General features: G+C 44.8%; 1 protein-coding gene across 8 annotated transcripts in view; it reads right to left on the bottom strand.

Annotated features, from left to right (window-relative positions):
- PMFBP1 (polyamine modulated factor 1 binding protein 1) overlaps nt 1-21,369 on the bottom strand; it is a 2,317,386-nt gene that overhangs the window by 1,666,433 nt on the left and 629,584 nt on the right. For all 8 annotated transcript variants that reach the window (XM_078668626.1, XM_078668631.1, XM_078668625.1 and 5 more), the window contains one exon: nt 4,014-4,091. In XM_078668626.1, the coding sequence (XP_078524752.1) occupies nt 4,014-4,091 (78 nt within the window). The remainder of the gene's footprint in view (nt 1-4,013; nt 4,092-21,369) is intronic.

Genomic DNA, 21,369 nt, shown 5'->3' with positions numbered 1-21,369 from the left:
GACTGCAGACACATACAGTTTATTACCGTTTGAACTTAACAGCGTCGTCACTACAGGCTTAACTGCAGACAGAGCAGTCACCGTACAAGCTCTTCACATTTCAGACCGTCGCACAGCCTTATTTCCGATTAAAAATGCACGCTGCCAGTTCTCAATGCAGACAAGCATTCACCGACACTGCCCTTACTCAAGATAATACAGTCACACACACGCACCCATTAAAGCCTGTTCACAGTACAGTCCGAGGAGTCGAGCACAGCCTGCTCTCATTACAAATGCGAGCTCATCTCTGCACCGAGCTTGGCTTCCTCGGACTCCTAAAAACACGCGCGAGCCTGCCCTGATTACAGCCGAAGCAGCCATGCACAGCCAGCCCTCGCTGCCTATTAAACAGGGCGCGCGGAGCCCTGCTCCATTCTGAGCTAGCAGGCGAAGGCATTGATGCATTGCGTTGTACGCAACGTACGTTCAGACCTCAAGGTCAAGGTCAAGGGTCATCCGGAAAAATAGAAGGTGAACGAAAATGGCGCAGCCTTAATTTTAGGACGTCAGAGTCCAAGTCTTCGTAGGCCAGCATTAGACTCCTAAATATATCAGAACAATGAGGATGTAATTTGCACAATAAACTAGAATATCAATATGGAACAGAACGTCTCCAAGGAAACAATAGCTATTCTAAGACGTTACATCCACTGTACTCTTCACAATACAAATATCATTTATTTAATTCCAAAATGGAGGAACGGTCAAATCTGCCCATTCCTGAACATTTCTTTCTCTCAAGAAACTATATATATATATATATATATATATATATATATATATATATATATATATATATATATATATATATATATATATATATATATAATGCAACAAAGGATGCGGCACACCAAAGATCGTTTTGCTTTTTTTATTGATAAGCTCTACCCCCACCAACGCGTTTCAGCCACCAAGGCTTTGCTCACGGTCAGGAAGGACTTACTGACCGTGAGCAAAGCCTTGGTGGCTGAAACGCGTTGGTGGGGGTAGAGCTTATCAATAAAATAAGCAAAACGACCTTTGATGTGCCGCATCCTTTGTTTCATGATTAAATTGGACCTGGACCCGGTCCCTATGCAGACCACTGACTGCTGAGCGCCCTATGAGCAGTGGGTCACTTTGGAGGAATATATATATATATATATATATATATATATATATATATATATATATATATATACCCCAAATAGTGAAGCAATTGTAGATGATCAATTTTAAAATGTACTCATTTAAGCAGTGACCTATACGCATGTTAAACATACAAGAATATAACCATAAGTAATATGAGCATTTGTTAAGCATAATTTAAAAACATCTATATATTTATAAAGAAGATTATAATACACATTTATACAAAGGAATACACATATCTAGGTACACATATATAATCCAAACAACTGCATATATACACAGGGATGGTGGTTATGTGGGGAAGAGCGAACTCTTGAGTTGACTTCTGAAGATAAGGTAGTAATCCGTGGATCATATGTTTAGGGGTAAAGAGTAAACACAAGGAGATGATGGACGGAGTGCTGAAACTTATCAGACACTCACGCCCAGTCACAGATCTGTGTTGAATCCATCATCGTTCTTTAGCTCACTTCGCCACCCCAGTTCTGACACAGCTATATGCAAATCAGTCTTGACTTTGCCATCTCAGTTCAGAGTAACACCCTTCATCACAGGTAAGTATTAAACTTACAATCCCAGTCTTAGGAGCCAGAAGTCAGCAAGGATCATGGGTCAGGAAAGTAGCAAAAACTGCCCCATCAGCTGCACAAGGGCGGCTGGGTGCAGAGGTAAAAATTGGAATTCGACCCAATGCTATCCAACGGAGCCACAGGGTGCATGGAGCCACACTGCTTGTAGGTAAGTAGATCGGTTGCAGGGGCCAAGCTTTCGAGGTTAGGTCAATCACAGATGGGAGTCACAAAGCAGCACCAGACACCACCAGTGGTCAGGTGCAGGGGGCAAACTCAACATTGGATGCCCAATACATTTCAATAGGGATTCTTCTTGCAACACAGAGGCTGCAGGTGGGGCACCAGAGGTTGCAGGAGGAAGACCAACGATAGAAGAGGATGTAGGGGGCTATAGGGGCAATGTCGGTTAAAGCTCACCTAGGCCCAGGGGCATCGGGTGCAGGGGTGCCTTTCGATATTAGAGTCTTCTTATCGAAGCCGGTTGTGGTCGTGGTAGCCTCACACTGCAGGGGCTGTCGTGGTGTGCAGTAGAGTTTAGCCAACGCAACACAAGGTCAGGATCGCCGGGAAGAATTCACTGCACAGGTGAACCACTCAGACTCAGACCATACACGTCAGGTGCAGAGTGGGCAGAAAACGCGGATACAGAGTACTTGGAGTATGTTTCTTCAGGACAGGTCCGATGTCCAAGGGAGATTGGAGTCTTTTTTGAAGGTAACAGTCAGCCCAGGGGTTTCAGAGATTTCGCAGATTCGCAGAAGCTGGAGGCAGACCAGTCGTCATCTTCAGTCTTCTCTGCACAGTCGTCTTCTTTCTTCTTAGGTCGTCAAAGATCTAGTTTCTAGTTCTAACTCTAGGGAGCCACCTAAATACTAAATGTAGGAGGTGTTTTGGGGGAGTAGCAGTTAGGACCAATGGGCACCTTACCTGGGGTGGCTACACCCTTTGTTATGCCACACTCCTGTGGGAGGGAGGCATAGACCTAGTCCTGATTGGACTATTCTCCCCATCGTTAAGATGGCGGGGACTGACAGTTGTGCTTCACCTTGCCTTCCCCACCTTAGGAGTGGGGTTGGCAGAGGTGGCACACCTCCTATTCTTTTGAATTTTTCCTGCCAGTTTTTCCCGCCCAAAGTGGGGGAGTAAACCAGGGGCTGCCATCTGCTGCTAGCAGCACAGGCACAAAAATTATTGTATATTCCATATAGTCTAAATTAAACAATACACAGGTTCCATTCAAGTTTGTTTAAACTGGTTTTTCATTCGTAATCCTTTTTAAATGTTTTTTCATTTTCACATATTTTCTTTTACTGTAGCCAATGCATTTCGTCTCTTACCAGAGACCTCTTCGGGGCTTTTCAGTGCCCTCACACCCGTACTTGATATGTGTGGATGAAAGACCCTAATATGGAATGCGAGCTCATTTTGCCCTTAATTCGTGTCTGTCCTATTCCTACGGTTCATTCACAAAAAGGGGTTGTCATCAGTAAATCTGGTTCCTGCCCATGTTGGCATCAGAATCTAAGTCACTCTTCCTTACATCCAACGTGATGTACCCGACATCAGTTTCCGTAACGCATTGGCTACATTATAAGAACATATGTGAAAAAGAAGAAGATTAATAAAGGATTACATAGAAAAAACTTTTAAACGAACTTGAATTGAGTCTGTGCATTGTTTAATTTATACTACATGGAATATAAAATAAGTCTTTAAAGAATGTCTAGTGAGTGTTGGTCATTTGTGTTAAAATAATTTGGGGATCTATATCCCCATATGGAGGTTTAGAAGCTTAATCTTCCAGATCCGAGCACCACTTGCTATTGCTGATATTATAACCATGCAAGGTGATAGGTGTGGTTTAGAAGTCTCAGCCTCATTTTGTAAATCACTTCGAGTACTCACATAAGCCCTGCTTGTATCAGTGCTGAAACAAATAACACACTGCAACTCCCTTACTGCACACTTAGCAGTCATATGAAATCTCAGGAGTGGTCATATACATACATCTGACTCACCTCACAGTAGACCGAGCAGCGTAAAGCCTAAGTGCTACATGTTGAGGAGGCTGGTCAGAGAGGGACAGTACACATCATTAGTCTGAGCTGTCACATGCAGCCTATTCCCAAGATTTCATACAACGTGCAGCCATACAGACCCCTACTGTCAATACAAATTGGAAAAGCACGACAGCCTGCTTTCCACTGTTCGAGCTGTGCAGAGAATGTCTGTCCTAAAGGGTTTTTGCTGATGAATGTTGGTTCCTACCTCCTCTTTTAGCAGTTCGTTGGTTCTCGTGGACATGGGGTGGCTTTCAAAAATAGAGGGCACGGATGGGCTGCTCACCTAAAATGAAATGTAGACAGAAATATAGGTTACTGATTCACATCAGACAATATATAAGTGTCACCGCAGAATGAAGGCGAACAAGGGCAATGTAACATAACTGTAACTATCGGTTTGCAACTTGCAAATGTGCAAGATAAATGCTGCATACATATTTACAAATTAACAATCCATATGTACTGGTATACTTTAACCCGGTTAGTCACCACCCAATTGGATTAAAATCTATGGGCTGTACAAACGCCAGTAACATAACTATATAGGCTTAGCAAACAAACTATACATTTTGTGTGACATTTAACACCTGATTACCAGACTATAATACAGACAGAATTGTCAAACACAGAACCAGTAGCGAGGCCTGAATTGGGTGTGGGCCCGAGTTTTCAGACACCCATGTAAACTCCATTTTGCGTTTGGGTCAGAATTCCAAGTTGTGTGCAGTTTACCGCACCCATCAATTATCAGTCGCAATATAGTTAGAATACCCTTCATTAAATATTGGCAGGTCAGAATTGCCGGAATTTGATACGGGAAAAGAGTATGGTATTTACAGTGACATGCAGATTTAAGTAAGTACCAAAACAGGTGTATGCTTGGTCAAAAACTCAGAATATGTGTAATTTATCACACCTGGCAAAGTTCAAACACCCAGAGAGTTGGATTTATCAGGAGCGATAAACAGCACCTCTACTCCCCATGGCACAAGTAATCAGAGGCTAAATTGCCTGATCGCTCCATTTCAGCAGACTATGATGTTTCCAGTCCTGAGTATTCAGATTACAAATTGTTCCCGGTCACTTAAGCCAAATTAGTTCAGGTAAAAACACATAAAACTTACCAGTCCCAGAAAGCATTTTTGTTCAACGACAGCCCAAGATAGGGTGATGCGATATTTGCATTTTTCTATACTCTCTTTACATTTAATATATTCATAAACTCATTATAAGCGGGTGATGTATTTAGTTATTTGTTGCAGTGTACAACATATAACGCTTGCTTTTTTAAAAATAGTTTGATAAAGCATCTCTTATTTATAATACCATGATTTATGTATAACAACATTTAAAGGTCCAACAGCCTTTAGACTTAATATGCTAATTCTTGCATTTTATATCACTCATCAGGAGGTCTTCCCTTTTCAAAATAGTCAGAAAAGTGTATTTAAGCCTGGAATAGAGGCGTACTAGGCAGAGAGACATCTTCAACTTCCTTGCAGGTTGGTTTGTGCGTGCTGCTGCACACATCCCTAGCGAAGGATACCGGTTTCTCAGATCAGGAGCTGCTCATCTGCTTAGGAAAGCCATATCTGAGAAAGAAATTGACTTTCAAGTACAGAAGCTATCTAAATCACAAGTCTGCTCTTCATCTAAGGTATGCAGGCAAAAGGCCATCAAAAGAAACTCATGGCAATATTGCTGCTAAGACAGTTTAGATAGGGGCTAGAAGGGAGAGGTCGGTTAAAAACAACTGATTCCATCATTTGATGCAATGAATTATTGAAACACCATCACAAAGTTGCAATTCTATTTAATATGATGCTTATTAATTGCGTTTGTCACCATTGTTTGTCTTTATAGTTACAGCTATACATATCTGTGTTAGATTAGGACTTTCATTTTAATAAAGTCTTTAAAATGTACAGTGTGGATTTCTCATGTCCCGCAATTTGAAAGGCGTTTCAGAACTAACTAATACAACTAATCCATACTAATATTATAAAGAGAGAGCCCAAACCTTTGAGGCGGGTAATCTCAGTAACCACAGCACCAATCACAACACCCAATACAGCGTTGGAAAGGGCAGTTGCAGCAGAAGGACATAGGCTATGCAGACGACCACCATATTATTATTATTATTTATTTATTTTTTGCCGAATTTTATATAGCGCGAACTTGACCCGAACTGAATCAGGTATCGGAGCGCTTTACATGAGGACACACATTCATTTTTGTTAGGCACGGGGAGATTAAGTGATTTGCCCAGAATAACAGGATGTTTGGCGTAGTTATCAAGACTCGAACCCAGATCCCCAGGTCCGAGGTTGAGCGCCTTAGCCGTTAGGCCAACTCCTCTATACATTTAAAAGGTAAAAGAACTGTGCCAGCAAAGTAGTCCCTTGTGGGCGTGTTTGCGTTGTGCTGTGGGCGTGGGCTGGGGGCGTGACTAACGCTGGGGGCGTGTGGTACGGCCATCACATCGTGGGCTGTGGGCGTGTGCTGAGGGCGTGACAAACGCTGGGGGCGTGTGCCCGCCCTTCATGCCATGTGAGTCATATATACAAGCACCAATTACGTTGCTGAGCAGCATCAAGGGGCACGCTGGGGGCGTGAGAAACGCTGGGGGCGTGTGTCCGGCCTTCATGCAATGTGAACGCAATTGCGCCGCATCAAGGGGCACGCTGGGGGCGTGAGAAACGCTGGGGGCGTGTGCTACATTCTGCCCTTCATGCCATGTGGGTCGTACATTAATCAGAAGATCGTCTGCTGTGGCCGTGTGCTGGGGGTGTGACAAACGCATTCATCTGGAGGCCTGGTAAGTAACGTTACTGCAGCCTCTCCTGCGCACTGTTACTGAACTCTCTCATTCAACGAAATTACACGCGCCGGCTACCATCAACCAGGGCTCTAGCCGGGCTCAGGCGGCGGATCAGTACACTAATTACACTCGCCTGATAACATCAAACAGGCCTGCATCTGGGCCTCAAGCGGGGGAACACGCAAATGAGCGTGTCTGCGGGGACAATTACTGCAGCCTCTCCTACTCGCTGTCACTCAACTCTCTCATTAAACGGATTTACCCGCGGCTGATAACTCTCTCATTCAACGACATTACACGCGCCTGCTAACATCAACCAGGGCTGTAGCCGGCTCAGGCGGCGGATCACTACACCAATTAAACGCGCCTTCTAACATCAACCAGTGCTGCAGCTGGGCCTTCTCCGTCCCTATTCTAATGAAACAAAAAATGTTGTCTACCGCGAGATTTTAAAATAAATTGCCCTTGCCAAATACACACATTACATACATTCTATTTCATACCCGGACAACGTCAGGACGGGCTGCTAGTAATCTTATATTCTGAAAGGACTGATCTTCGCCTGGGATACGCCATTCATCTGTAATGTGTAGGTGATCTGTCAGTTACAATCCACCAGACACCATGCCTCAACTTGGTAAGCTAGTTTTCACCCCGCGCTTAGCCAGGGAGTCTAGAAGTAACAAGCATTGAAAATGCAATAGGTCTCGCCTTTGATTAAGTTAAAGCCATTTGCTTTGCTAATGGTATTGTATAGCAAAGTAAATGGCTTTAACTTAATGAAAGGCGAGACCTATTGCATTTTTAATGCTTGTTCCTATTGGTCACACTTACAGTGTCCAGGTCCTGAATGCAGATTCTACACGATATAGGGGACACAATTTAGTTTTCAAATATAAGTCAGGAACGTGAGACGCGAACAACGAGGTGGAAAAGAGAAGCAATGAATAAAAAAAAGTTTATGCAAATCAACTTGGAGAGGCTAAGTTGCACACTGATGATCTAAAGCGGTGGCATGAAGGTCCAAAATTGAGGCAAGTCCCATGCTGATCACGTCTGAGAATTAGAGGGGATTCCACTGTCATGAAGAAGTTATGGACATGAGGTCGGCACCACACATAAAAAAAAAAAATCGTGCCAGCCTGCCTCAAGCACTCCTCCCAAGCACCCCTGCCTGCCAATCACATAATCTTCCTGTGCCTGAATGTGCCCTTGTGTAACGTAACTGGAGTTCATGTAAAGCAATCCAATACCTTTGGGTATTGTATTGTAATTGCATTTATATAGCACTTACTACCCCTGACTGGGTCGTCGAAGCGCTTTTTAGGAGAGTAGCACGCTACTACCAAACCCATAAAGGATTAGTGTTGAGTTAATATAGTCAAATATGAAAGTAAATTGAGTGGAGGATAGGTTAGTCAGTTATTTGGATTCAGAAGGATAGCAGAGGGATAAAAGGGGAAAAAAGGCTAGCACTTATATAGGGCTTGTTACCCCTAATGGGGTGTTGAAGCACTTTCTTGGAGGCTACTCCAGAAGCCATAAGGATTAGTAGTGAATTAGTGTAGTGAAATATGAAAGTAATTTGAGTTGTGGATAGTAGTCAGTTATTTGGATTGAGAAGGACAGCGGAAGGATAGAAGAGGGAAAAAAGGTTTGCATTTATGTAGCGTTTGTTACCCCAGCAAGATTGTCATGTAGGTCACTCACATTTTACAGTAAGATAAAAGAAACTAAACACCATTTAAAAGAATAAGCAGTCATGTGTCAGAATACTAGACTGAATGACAAGATACAACACAAAATTCCCTGTCATCTTTAATGCTCATTCACCTTAGGAACTCCAGCAGCACCTGCGCCTCTATCCCAGAGTATATACATGCTTTACTACTCTTTACTGAAAGCACAGTTCTGCAGCCCTCAGCTTTGCTACCCCTGTCTGCACCTCTCAGTTCCACCGCCCCAGGGATTGCCGACTCTGCTATCCCGGAATGAACCCTCAGCTCTAGCAGTATTACCCCCAGCGCTGCTGCCTAAGTACGAGCGGCTGCCCCTCGCACCTATACCAATGCCACAGGTGCAGACCCAATTTTACAAATTAAGACTTATGCCTCATCCCCTTTGCAAACCGATGACCATTTTCTCTGCTATCCAAACGCCTTAGTTTTACAGGCTACACCATCCTTCACAAGCACACCAGCCCTACAACACCTGAATCATTCCCCCCGATGGTCAGATTTGGCCCAGGCCGATACCTGCTCTGCTGTCCGTTTTCACTGCAGCGTGCCAGTGCATTAAACATGGAGCTGCCACCCACCTCAAACACCCCTTCTTCGTCAAACTCCGCAGTCATTGCTCTCCGCCATGCCAATCCGCTGCACTCCGGGAAATGTCCAAATGTTGCCTATATGTTGTCGGCCTGGAGGGCGCCTTGGAAGAGACGCGGGAGGGCAGGAGCGTGATGCCGTGAGCGTGATGCCGTGAGCGTGCACGTTGGCGTTCCCTGCGGCTCGCGCGTTCACAGACCGGTGTCTGCTCGTGAACCGTTCTGTGCCACTTGGGGAGGGAAGACAACGACAATAAGGCTCGCTGGCGGCAGCGCTTCGCGCTGCAATGCCAGGCGAGCCCTAAAAACAGGGCCGTATTTTGTACAACGGACAAAGTACACAACTACTTAAGGGTTCATGCAGAAGAGGGACAAGAACAGCAAGAGAATATTCAAGAAGTGGCAGGTACCATAGGAAAGAAAGTCTACATAAGGACACAATATATTTGCTGTATGGCAATAAAAGCAGGCCAGGCCTTCAGCTAAGACAAAGGGTTGCTCACGGCCTAAAACATGCATCTTTTGGAAGTCTGAGGCAGCACCTGATCTACTGGCTGTATTGAAAACATTAACATTAACATGCTTGACAAGGAGGGACAAGATGAGGAGAGAAAGAAGGGGTCACAGCAGCCAGTCTCATCTCCATTTTTTTCTAAGGCTGCCTACCATGAATATATAACTTAAACAGAGGGGATGCTGCTGACAGTCTTGTCTAAGGATATCTACGTCTAAGAGTTGTGAGGCTTTTCTCTGGGTACTTGGACAGAGGTCACTGGCAAATATCTGTGCTTGCGTTGACATTTACCACAGCTGACAAACTGCCTCCGATACTACGGAATTGCAACTGGGAAAAAATCAGTTTTAGATGATTCTCCAAAAAGTCGAAGGTTCAAAGCATACTCCAGGAGTTGGCAGCACATTTAGAACTCCAGTACAACATGAAACAGTAATCACACATAATAAATTCAATTTCCAGGGCTGTTAAAATGAAAGTCCATTAAACAAAGTAGGGGATTCCAGCATCTTTATCCGGGGAGTTATGACCCCAAATGGATTTTCAAAGTTTCCACAGTGATGCTTTATACTTCAAATGACACAGGTACCTGTGGACAACGTTAGCCTATGAAGGAAAGATTGGAGAATCTGTCTGCTTTGGGAACATACAGGTCCCAATATCCTTGCTATAGCTTTGTTTACAGCTCTGGTCAATGGAACTAAATATGTCAGTTATAATAAGTCTGCTCTTTAATCTACTTTCTCAGCATACCTGCACGCAACAGGAATCAACAGAGTGAGTTGAGAGCAGGCAGCTGTGAAATAGCCACACATCCCAACAAACACAAAAATGTTTGAAGCACACACCGCCGGGATCATATCCACAGAACAATTATGCTTTTAGGAGACAAATGACAGGGCCAAAGTCTTAGTTCAAGCATTCAGTTAAGAGTGAAAACAAGACTCTCGTGGTCACTGGGAAGGGGTGGGGCACTGTTCAATGCACAACCAGATACTGTTCAACTGGTCTTCATTGGCCAAATCAGAAACAATGTGGGAGTCCTAGTGCTGGAAGTGAGCTAGATACAACAGTAGACCCCTGAGAATAATAACCATTTGGGACCGGTGTCTCGTAAACAGCTGGAAGGCTACTTACATTTGTATGTGCTAGAAGTACTCAGTGATATCCAAAAGAATCGGGGGAGCTAGGATTAAGAGAAGGGTCCATTCACGTTTTTACTCCTCCATAGCTCTAGAATCACAAAGGCCAGGGCGATGGTTAATTTGGGTCCGTAATCAGGGAGCTACACCACACCCAACAAGAACACTGTTTTACAAAGTCCAGGAATGTTATGGAGCAAGTCAGAGTGTTGCAGGCTCACCACATTCACACAGTGCTGTCCCATCTACCGCCAGTCCTTGACCTTATAATAAGGTAGAAGTAGATAGATTTGGTCTGGCCATCAAGGTCCCTGTGGCCTAAATCTTAGAAACAACCTCCATGCAGGATTCAGTCAGATGGTCCTTTCATCTCAAGCTTTTGTTCAATGGCAGTTTCTGCAAGCACCAAATGATGTGTAGTTTTCATCTTCTATTAGGGCAGGTATCAACAGAATAACAAGGAAAAACAGTAACTTGCAGAGCCCTGTTACAAGTTGGACATCTGTACTAGTACTGTAGATTTTCTCCACATTCGCACATAAAAATAACCTACCGGCTGTACTGCACTAAACAAAGATGTCTGTATTTATCTGGAACTAAGCACAATGGCACTAATATCAGGGCTAATCAGTATGGAGTAATAGGTTTAAAAAATCATAGCCCTATCTAAGAACATCTATAAAGAGCTTCCTCCGGGATCTAACGTAAGAATGAAAGGCATCAACTGGATGAGAAAATATAGATGGCTAAAGGGGTGGTGCACACTCCCTGAAGTGCGGTCTTTAGGATTTCCAGACAGTCCTTGCCAGAGTACAAAGTATGGAGTCCTGATATGGCCGTGGGGTGCAAATTCGACCTCATACAACTCAAACACTGAGGAACAATCAACATGTCACGAAGCACAAGTTGTGTTTAACAATTTGTGTCAGACAGGATATTGAGGAGTATGTATACTGCTGAAACAAACAGCACAGGGGCACAACTGCTGCAGGATCTCTGAGGTCGTCCTCAAGGGCTGCTCCAAAAACAGTCTATGGAATGGAATGGCCATATGCAAGTTCCATGCAAAATATTTACAGGGCACACCACTCGTACAATGTACATTAACATCCTATGATACTCAACAATACACAACACACTTATTAACATAGTTTTGTAAAGCACAAACCAGGTCATTTGTGGTTGGGAAGACTATACAACAGTGACAGAGTAGTCCGGTTCAGACATGGAACGTCCTGGAACATCCTGTCACACGTCAGGCAGACATGTGATGACACTGTCGGTGATGTGTGGGCAGCTGTGGGCTTGCACACCTGATGCTAGCAGTATGCCTTGCCTCAAAGGTTTGGCAGCCTTTGTGAATGAGAATGCGCCATGCTGGTTGGGTCAGTGCAAGGGATTCTCTGGTAAAAGGTGTTGATCTCGAGGGACTCCAGGGAGGCCTTCAGCCTGTCCCTGAACTACTTCATTTAGCCTCTATGGCAGTGCTTTCCTTGAGTGAGTTCTCTGTAGAAGAGGCGTTTGGGGATGCGCTCATCTGACATGCTGACAACGTGACTGGTCCATCTGGTCTGGGCTTTTATCAAGTGTATAAACTGACAGCAGATTGACTCTGGAAAAGTCTTTAGTATCCAGGACATTTCCCTGCCATCTGATCTTTAGAGGCTTTCACAGCCAGGGCATGTGGAAGTGATTGAGCGGTTGTGCATGACTCTGGTACACAGTCCACATTTCGCAAGCGTACAAAAGAGTTTAAAGCACCACTGCCCGGTAGACCTTCAGCTACTTTGGTAGGCTGATCCCTCAACGTTCCCAAACGTTGGAACACAATCTGCTGAAGGCAGATCTGGCTTTCACAACTCTGCAGTTTACTTCAGCATTAATTGACACAGAGCGGGAAAGGTCAATGCCCAGGTACGTGAAGTGGTCCAATGCCTACAGTCAGTGCATTTACAGTGACAGATGGTTCTGTGTGCACAGCGTGGGGAGCTGGCTGGCACATGGCCTCAGTCTTCTTGATGTTGATGGCGAGACCAAAGTTGATGCATGCAGATGAAAACGTATCCATACTGGCTGGCATTTCTGTCTCTGTCCTAGCATTCAGAGGCAAAAAGAACAATTGATGGACAGAATGCAGAACAATTTCATACATTCACCCCTAAATCATTCGTTTTTTTGCTCACCAGGCCATTCCAGTTTGGCCCAGCCATATGCAAATCAGTCTTGACACTGTGCCCAATGGGAACAGTGGAGCCCGAACTGCCAGGCCAGGTCCTCCCTGCACTGGAAACAAGTATCCAAGGACTGGTTTCGGGCTTTCAGCCCTCATCAGCCAAGATAGCTTGACTCCAGTGGCATGGCGAACATGGGACCCACGTCTGGGCATATCTGTCCCACTCAGGGTGACAGATGCAAAAAGAACAATTGATGGACAGAATACAGAACATTGTCATACATTCACCCCAGTAGAGATTTGGGCCTAAATTCATTGTTTTTTTGCTCACCATGCCATTCTGGTTTGGACCCAGCCATATGCAAATCAGTCTTGACCCTGCGCCCAATGGGAACAGTCCAGCCAGAACTGCCAGGCCAGGTCCACCTTGGACTGGAAACAAGCATCCTAGGACCGGTTTCGGGCTTTCAGCCCTCATCAGCCAAGATAGCTTGACTCCAGTGGCATGGCGAGCATGGGACCCACGTCTGGGCATACCGATCCCACTCGGGGTGACAAATGCAAAAAGAACAATTGATAGACAGAATACAGAACAATGTCCCTGCGCCCAATGGGAACAGCCCAACCTGAACTGTCGGTCCCAGGATGCTTGTTTCCGGTCCAGTGAGGACTTGGCTTGGCAGTTAGGTCTGGGCTGTTCCCATGAGGCATGCATATGGCTGGGTCCTAACTGGGGTGGCGTGTGCCATCACTATATAGAAGGAAACAGTGCTGCAAGACTTTCTCTTTGCCAAAGATTGTACTCTGAATGCTAGTGTAACTGCAACAAATTATGGACGGAATGCTTAATAATAATCCACATTTGTATAGCGCACAATCACCCGTTAGGGTCTCTAGGCGCTGGGGGCCGTCGGGAAGATTAAGCAAGCTATTACCCAGAGTCGCATGGTGCTGGGCTAACCTGCCGCCGGAGCCGGGGATCGAACCCTGATCCCCAGATTCCAGCGTCAGTCGCCCTGGCCTATCTTGACTCCAGTGGCATGGCGAGCATGGGACCCACGTCTGGGCATACCCATCCCACTCGGGGTGACAAATGCAAAAAGAACAATTGATAGACAGAATACAGAACAATGTCCCTGCGCCCAATGGGAACAGCCCAACCTGAACTGTCGGTCCCAGGATGCTTGTTTCCGGTCCAGTGAGGACTTGGCTTGGCAGTTAGGTCTGGGCTGTTCCCATGAGGCATGCATATGGCTGGGTCCTAACTGGGGTGGCGTGTGCCATCACTATATAGAAGGAAACAGTGCTGCAAGACTTTCTCTTTGCCAAAGATTGTACTCTGAATGCTAGTGTAACTGCAACAAATTATGGATGGAATGCTTAATAATAATCCACATTTGTATAGCGCACAATCACCCGTTAGGGTCTCTAGGCGCTGGGGGCCGTCGGGAAGATTAAGCAAGCTATTACCCAGAGTCGCATGGTGCTGGGCTAACCTGCCGCCGGAGCCGGGGATCGAACCCTGATCCCCAGATTCCAGCGTCAGTCGCCCTGGCCGCGGCACCACACCTCTCCCACTTAATGATTCAAACATCCTCCCCAGGTCAAGAGATGTGGGTTAAATCCATTGTTCTTTTGCCCACTACGCCACCCCAGTTAGGACCCAGCCATATGCAAATCAGTCTTTACCCTGTGCCTCATGGGAACAGTCCAGCATGAACTGCAAAGCCAGGTCCTCCCTGGACCGGAAACAAGTATCCTGGGACCGGTTTCAGGGGATTACACCTCCTCAGCCAGGCAAGCTTGAATACAGTGGCACAGCGAGCAAGGCAGGGCCAAAAAGTGCTGCAGCAACAAATGATGGGCGGAATGTTGAATATGTATGATTTCAATATGGCTGGGTTTAAACTGGAATGGCATGGGGGGCAAAAAACTGATGGAATTAGGCCCAGGTCTCTGTACTGGGATGAATGTTTGACATTGTTCAGCATTCTGTCCATTAATTGTTCTTTTTGCAATTGTCACCCTGAGGGGCACTGGTATTCCCCGGCGTGGGTCCCGTGCTCCCCATGCCACTCGATTCAAGCCAGCCTGGCTGATGAGGGGTGAAACCCCGCAACTGGTCCCAGGATGCTTATTTCCAGTCCAGGGAAGACTTGGCGGGGCAGGTCAGGTGGCCCTGTTCCCATGGGGAGCAAGGTCAAGAATGATTTGTATGTGGCATGGGGAGGAAAACACAATTAATTTAGGCTCAGATATCTGTACCAGGGTGAATGTTTGAAATTGTTCAACATTCTGTCCATCAATTGCTTTTTTTAAATCATAGCGTTTGTTAGTCTTACATCTTGGGTGGTAGAGTTGTTGGCCACACCAGGTGTTTTTCTCTTGTTTTTTTACTTGCAGTTCCAGAATCATGGAGGCTTGGGTATATTCTACATCAGTGCAGCAGCGGCTCGCCAATAGAGGACACCAGGGCGGTGTCTCACCTCTTTTAAAACTTGCCAGTGTTTCAGTTTTTACATGAAAAAAACAATCGAATGATCTTTTGTTTTCATGTAAAAAGCTGCAACATCAAGTTAGCACCAGAGGGGGCTCCATCATGCCCATTGGTGTTCTGCATGTGCGAGAGCATTGGCTGTTACAGCCTGGCTCCTCACATTCACATTCCATAGCTGACCTGTTTCACAAAACTCAGGCCATGTAGCATGTTGGTAAATAGAGCTTTAGTTGGGCTTGTCAATCATATGCCCTGACAGAAGCCAGATTAGAGTAGGAGGGTCGACCTCCAACCCTGTCCTGGCTTCTGATCTGGCAGAGGCTCGAGCATGTGAATCAAAAAAGCGGAAGCTGTGGTGTCCGCTTCCAGGTCTTAGAAGCAGGGGGCACAAATCCATGATTTTCAGGACCAGCCAAGCAGGAACTGCAGCTCGGCGTGTGCCAGGTAATGTACATTTTCAATACTGGAATTGTGGATTCCAGAATGTGTGCATGCAAGTGTTTCTATGGATACTATGATCTCTCCCAAACAACTACTTCAAAATTCTTCCCTTATGAATTCCTCTTTTGACTCATCCCAAACCTCATTTTACTACTATGATTTCCCTAATTACTTTCTAGAGACTCTTCCCTCCTCCATCTCTCCTTTTCTCATCCGAAACCTCATCATACTGCTATGATCTCCCAAATAATACTACCTAGACTCTTTCCACTTCTATCTCTCCATTAACCCACTCAATACAACTCACAGGCTCCCATGACCACCACTCAAATGAACTCATATTACACTATACTAACCCACCACTAATACTTTTTGGGTTCTGGAGTAGCGTGCTACTCACATAAAAGTGCTTTGAAGCCTCGTCAGAGGTATTAAGCGTTATAAATACAATTACAAAACAAAAAATGTTACTTCTTTCTTTCCTTTATCTAAGAGTAAAAGAAAACTAGTCACCTCCGGACACGGAGGGAGGGGTAATGTTAGCCTCTGTGTCTTTAATGAGATCTTGATTCTCCACTCATTTCAAACGGAGAATGGACATTTCATTTTTAAGACCGGAAGCTACAATCATGTTGAAAGCCCTTTAATAGCACGTTTGACATAGGCTCTATTGGTGTGAAATAATGGTTTGCAAATATCCCTGCATTCAAGCAGAGCAGTCAGCTGCCTTCAGAATCTCTTCCAAACGCTCCCCTGACACATACAACTTGCTAGCCATAGCACCTCCTAAAGAATTTGGTTTAAATGCGGTTTACATTTCTCCACATCAATACCTACCCATCTAGTAACAGTTGCTGTACTAACCGCCTTGTGAGGTTTTGCATATGAAATCAAGAATTTATCTTTACCATGCATTCTATGTTCCATCATTCTGCTGTCATATTCCTGTAAACAATACACCACACACAATTTCTTCACCTTTGGAAAATATGGATGAAAAACAGACTATGACATAGTCTTAGTCCTCCTCTAAATCTCAAAAAGTACTCCTTCTGGACCATAAACCCTGCTACTCACCTCAAACGCTTTCACATCAGAAACCCTTCTACAAGACATCAAACATGAAAGTATCCAACTTCCCTGATAGTCTCTTCAAATTTAAATACCTATTCAAGGGCCAATTCTGAAATAAAGAGAAAACCCTATTCACATCCCACAAAACAACATATTGCACCCTATGCAGTCTCTTCAGCCTAATACTTAAATTCTGCATACCAAAACGTTCCTACCAACTGATCTACCTTCAACATGTGCACGGCCTGCTGTAACAATTCATTGCCCTGTATCCCAATCCTTTCTCATACTGTTCTAACAGAAAATTGATCACCTCAGCGACAGGAGCCTCCAAGGAATCCAAATTTCCTCTCCATGCACCAACATGCCCAAATTCGCCATATCCCCTTATACCTTCTCCTTGTTCCTGGCGCCCAAGATTCTCCAATAATTCTGCAGTCCTGCTTGAAAGTCCCTTAAAAAAGTCAGATCCTCTGACACCTTCCAAATAAGAAAGTTCAACACCTTGTCCTGTACTAAAGGACGCTCTTCTCCATCTTCATTCCTTAGAAGACCCTCTAGTACCAGAATTTAAAAAGGTATTACTCATGCCATCTCCATCACAGTCTGAAACTAAACCTCAGATATCCAGTATGGCGTAACTAAAACTACCTGACACTTAATAATAATAATAATAATAATAATAATAATAATAATAATAATAATAAGCGTTCTTATATAGCGCTCGATTACCCGTAGGCATCTCGGCGCTTGCCTTGGGAACCCGTCCTGGTTTTTCCCTGTGAGATACCCGTACTGGGCCTCTCCAAGGTGAGAGCCAGGCATCCCGCCGCGGGGGGGGCCGTAGTGGAGATTAAGCAAGCTAATGCCCAGAGCTGCAGAGTGTGAACCTGTGACTCGAGTAGGCACCGAAACGAGAATTATCGAATCCGTGGATATTTGGGCTCAAGACCCTGCCGCGTCGGGAATTGAACCCTGGTCCCAGGTCTGACCTCTGCTTCAGGGTCTGCCGCCTCTAACCAGTGAGCTACACTTCTCCACTCTGCCGCCTCTAACCAGTGAGCCACACTTCTCCACTTCTCCTCTCTCCCTTTGAATAACACTCTCTGTATCATGGCAAACAGAGAAAACACAAACTCTCCTCCCTTTCCAAATTTGCTGAAAAGCACCCACCGCTGATGCCTCTGGATCGGACATCCAACTGTAATACGTCTGTAACTGGTAAATTACCTGCTTGAAAATAGATCCACTTCCAATGACCCCAAAATCTTGTTTCTCTTGCAAAAACAACTCCGCTCCAATTTCCAGCAGCTGAAATCCCTCGATTGAAAGGAATTCCTCTCCCCTGGCAAATATTCCGCTCACTGAAACTTTGTGCTCCAGGCAAACATACCAAAACTCTTTCACTAACTCGGACAACCCACAGGATCTCGTCCCTCCTAACCAGTTGATATAAGCTACTGCTGAAATATTGTCCATCTTCATCAACACAATTGCCCTTTCAAGACTTTGCTGAAGTTCTTCAATGCCTACAAACCTGCTGTCAACTCCAGATAATTTTTGTGACTCATTCTTTCCTCTTCTGTCCAAACTCTTCCTGTCTACTGTGTTCCTAACCATGCCCCCCAGCCTCTAAGGCTCTTATCTGTCTATAGCACACATAATCCAGGACACATCCGAAAATGGCACAGCCCTTCCAAACCTGGATATTTCCCATCCACTAACTTAACTCTTCCTTTGCCTCTATATTCAGGAAAACCCTATCCTTATACCAAAGTCCTTTCCTGCAGGCATCCCCTTTCAACCTCTGTAAAGCTTGATAATGTAGAGGACCTGGGAAAATTGTCTCAATTGAAGAAGATAACAAACCTATCACATTCATGCTAAATCTCTTGAGGTCAGAAACTCTTTCCTCAACACATGAAAAATCTTTTTACTTATCAGCATCACTTTCTTCTCTGTGAGTTGTAAAATAACCTCCCTCGTTGCCACCTAGAAACCTATGAACCACAACTTTTGTGGTGGGTCCCATAACAGACTTGTTGATGTTTTCAATGAATCCTAAGGCTTCCAATAAGCCCCTCACCTTTACTAGATCTCCATGTAGACTCTCCAGTTCCTGGGACATTAGCAAGAGATCGTTCAAGTACACCATCATCCAAATACCCCTTTCTCGCAAATATGCCATCACCACTCATCACCTTCGTGAAGCATCAAGGAGCTGTTGAAAGCCCAAATGGAAGACATTAAAATTGGTACAAACAGCCTGTCCAAAGGGAACTGCAGAAACGTCTGACTATCCTTCTGAATGAGAATAGTGAAGTACACATCCCTCAAGTCTAACTTCACCAACCAATCGTTCCTTAACAACAGATCCCTCAGACGATGGATTCTCTCCATTTTGAGATGCCTGTAAACCAAATACTTGTTTAACTCCCTGAGGTTTATCACTGGTCTCCATCCTTTGTCTTTTTTCCAGACCAAGATGATTGCACTTACAAAGAACTTCACTGCCTCTTCTATGTGTTCTATAGCACCCTTCTGAATCACTGACTATCTTCAAGTCTACTACTTTTATCTTTTCTTCCGTTACCGCCAATTCTCTCTGCTCTTCTGTTTGATACAGTAATTCCACAAACTCTAGCACAAACCCTTGCATCGTCTTCAAAATCCAGGGGTCGGTTATATTTTCAACTCTTCCTAGAGAAGAACCAGAAATAATCCCGGTACTCACCTTGGAATCCAGTTGATTTCTGGCCTCGTACACAGGAAAATCTTACCATTCCAACTCTCCCTGCTCTCCCACAGCTGGAATAGAAACCTTCTGAGGCCTGATAACCTCTTCTCCCATACTGATTGTAGTATTGGGACCTTTGTATCCCTCGGGCCAGCAGTCGGTCTACCCTTCTATTGGCTCTTCCAAAAACACCTCTATGGAATAATCTTCTCATGTATTATTAAGCCTTATCCAGGGCCGTAAATGTAGCTACGTATTTTCCCAGGCTTTTCACAAGGCCCTCGTCAAATAGCAAACCTTTTGCATCTTCACTGGGATGCTTCCGAGTCATGTTCCCCAACTTGGGACTTGTCTTCATGAGTACTGCTTTCCTAATCTCCGACAGCAAGCCAGCACTCGCATACCCTCACATTACCACTTCTCATTGACTCCATCTTCTGAGCAACTCCACGTCTACAGGAGTCTCATTAACATGGGCCTCCTTCCCCATATCTAAAATCCTGGCTAAAGGGCCCAATACATCCAACAGCTTGTACTGACATTTTTAATGAGAGCTTCAGACCCTTCCTTAGATCCAAGCCTCACCGAAACAAAAAACGTATCAGTTCAGGGTCTAAACTGGGTGTATTACACACGTTTTCCCCAATAAGTGACCTAGAGCATTTTTGTCTCATTGCACGTCTCACTTCTTTTTCTGAAGGCCTGAATATCCATTCCTTTACGAACCTAAATACATGGTCCAAGGGCCACCAATCACCACTCCTGGGGTGACTAATACCAAATGGGGAAAACATCTCACCCAAAGGATCCCCGATTAACTCTACCTTACATTCACTACCAAATTTCTCAAACTCTTCATCAAAATCATCATCCTGCTGATACAATATGTATTCATCCCACTCTTCACCCTCCTCTGTCGAAGTACTTTTTGCCTGTACATTTTCTTCTCCATGTGTGCCACAAAGGACAACTCTCCTCTGCATGCCGCTAAGGACACCCCTACCCTGTGTGCCGCAAAGGACACCTCACCTTTTGATGGTGATCAAACCATCCTTTGAATCTCCTCCAAATGCTTTGTCTTCCTCCACTTCTTACATCCATTCTCTTTCCTCATCTACTTCTGACAGGGAATAAAACTCCTCACCAGACTCCAAGTCCCTTCTTTTTCTACTCTTTAAAATACTGTCAACAGTCTCCTGCACTTTACTCCGCATTTCTTGCTGAACCATTCTCCTCACTTCTTCCTCAATGTAAAGCAACCCTGCGGTTTTTACACTGCCACTCTTCTCCGACTCCATACCAGTTGCGTAGTATACAATAGTACTGACTAAACAAATAATCCTTCAAAAATCTCAATATTTATTCCTTTATATCAAAAACTCAAAAAAATCATCTTAAACTCCTAAACTAATCTCCTCAAAAAGTGTACCTAAACCTTACGCTCAACTTCCTCGACAAGCACTACCTCACTCGCATCAAACCAACTCTAGACTAATCCTGTCATTTACTTCAAGCCAGCATGTACGTGCCACAACATGCGCCAGAGTATCCTGTTTTCACTACACTTCTTTGGGCCCAATCCGTAATGGAACCCAACTCTTGCGAGAACCCTTGCGTAAGCCGCCAATGCTTCATCTCCTGCGGCACAACTGCGCATGAGGAAACACTCTCCCATCCATGCTTCCTGCGCAAGAGCGTCTTGAGCCCAACGCCCCACTCTAACCAGTAAGACTGCGTGCAGTTAAAAATGCTTGTGGCTCATCCGATCCGACATCAAGAAGATGCCTACTCACCCCCACCTCTCTCGGATGTCCAGATACATTTGTTTACAAAGTT

The sequence above is a fragment of the Lissotriton helveticus genome, chromosome 12 (assembly GCF_964261635.1).
Source record: "Lissotriton helveticus chromosome 12, aLisHel1.1, whole genome shotgun sequence".
In the NCBI taxonomy this organism is placed as follows: Eukaryota; Metazoa; Chordata; class Amphibia; order Caudata; family Salamandridae; genus Lissotriton; species Lissotriton helveticus.
This window is presented reverse-complemented; position numbering and strand designations above follow the sequence as displayed.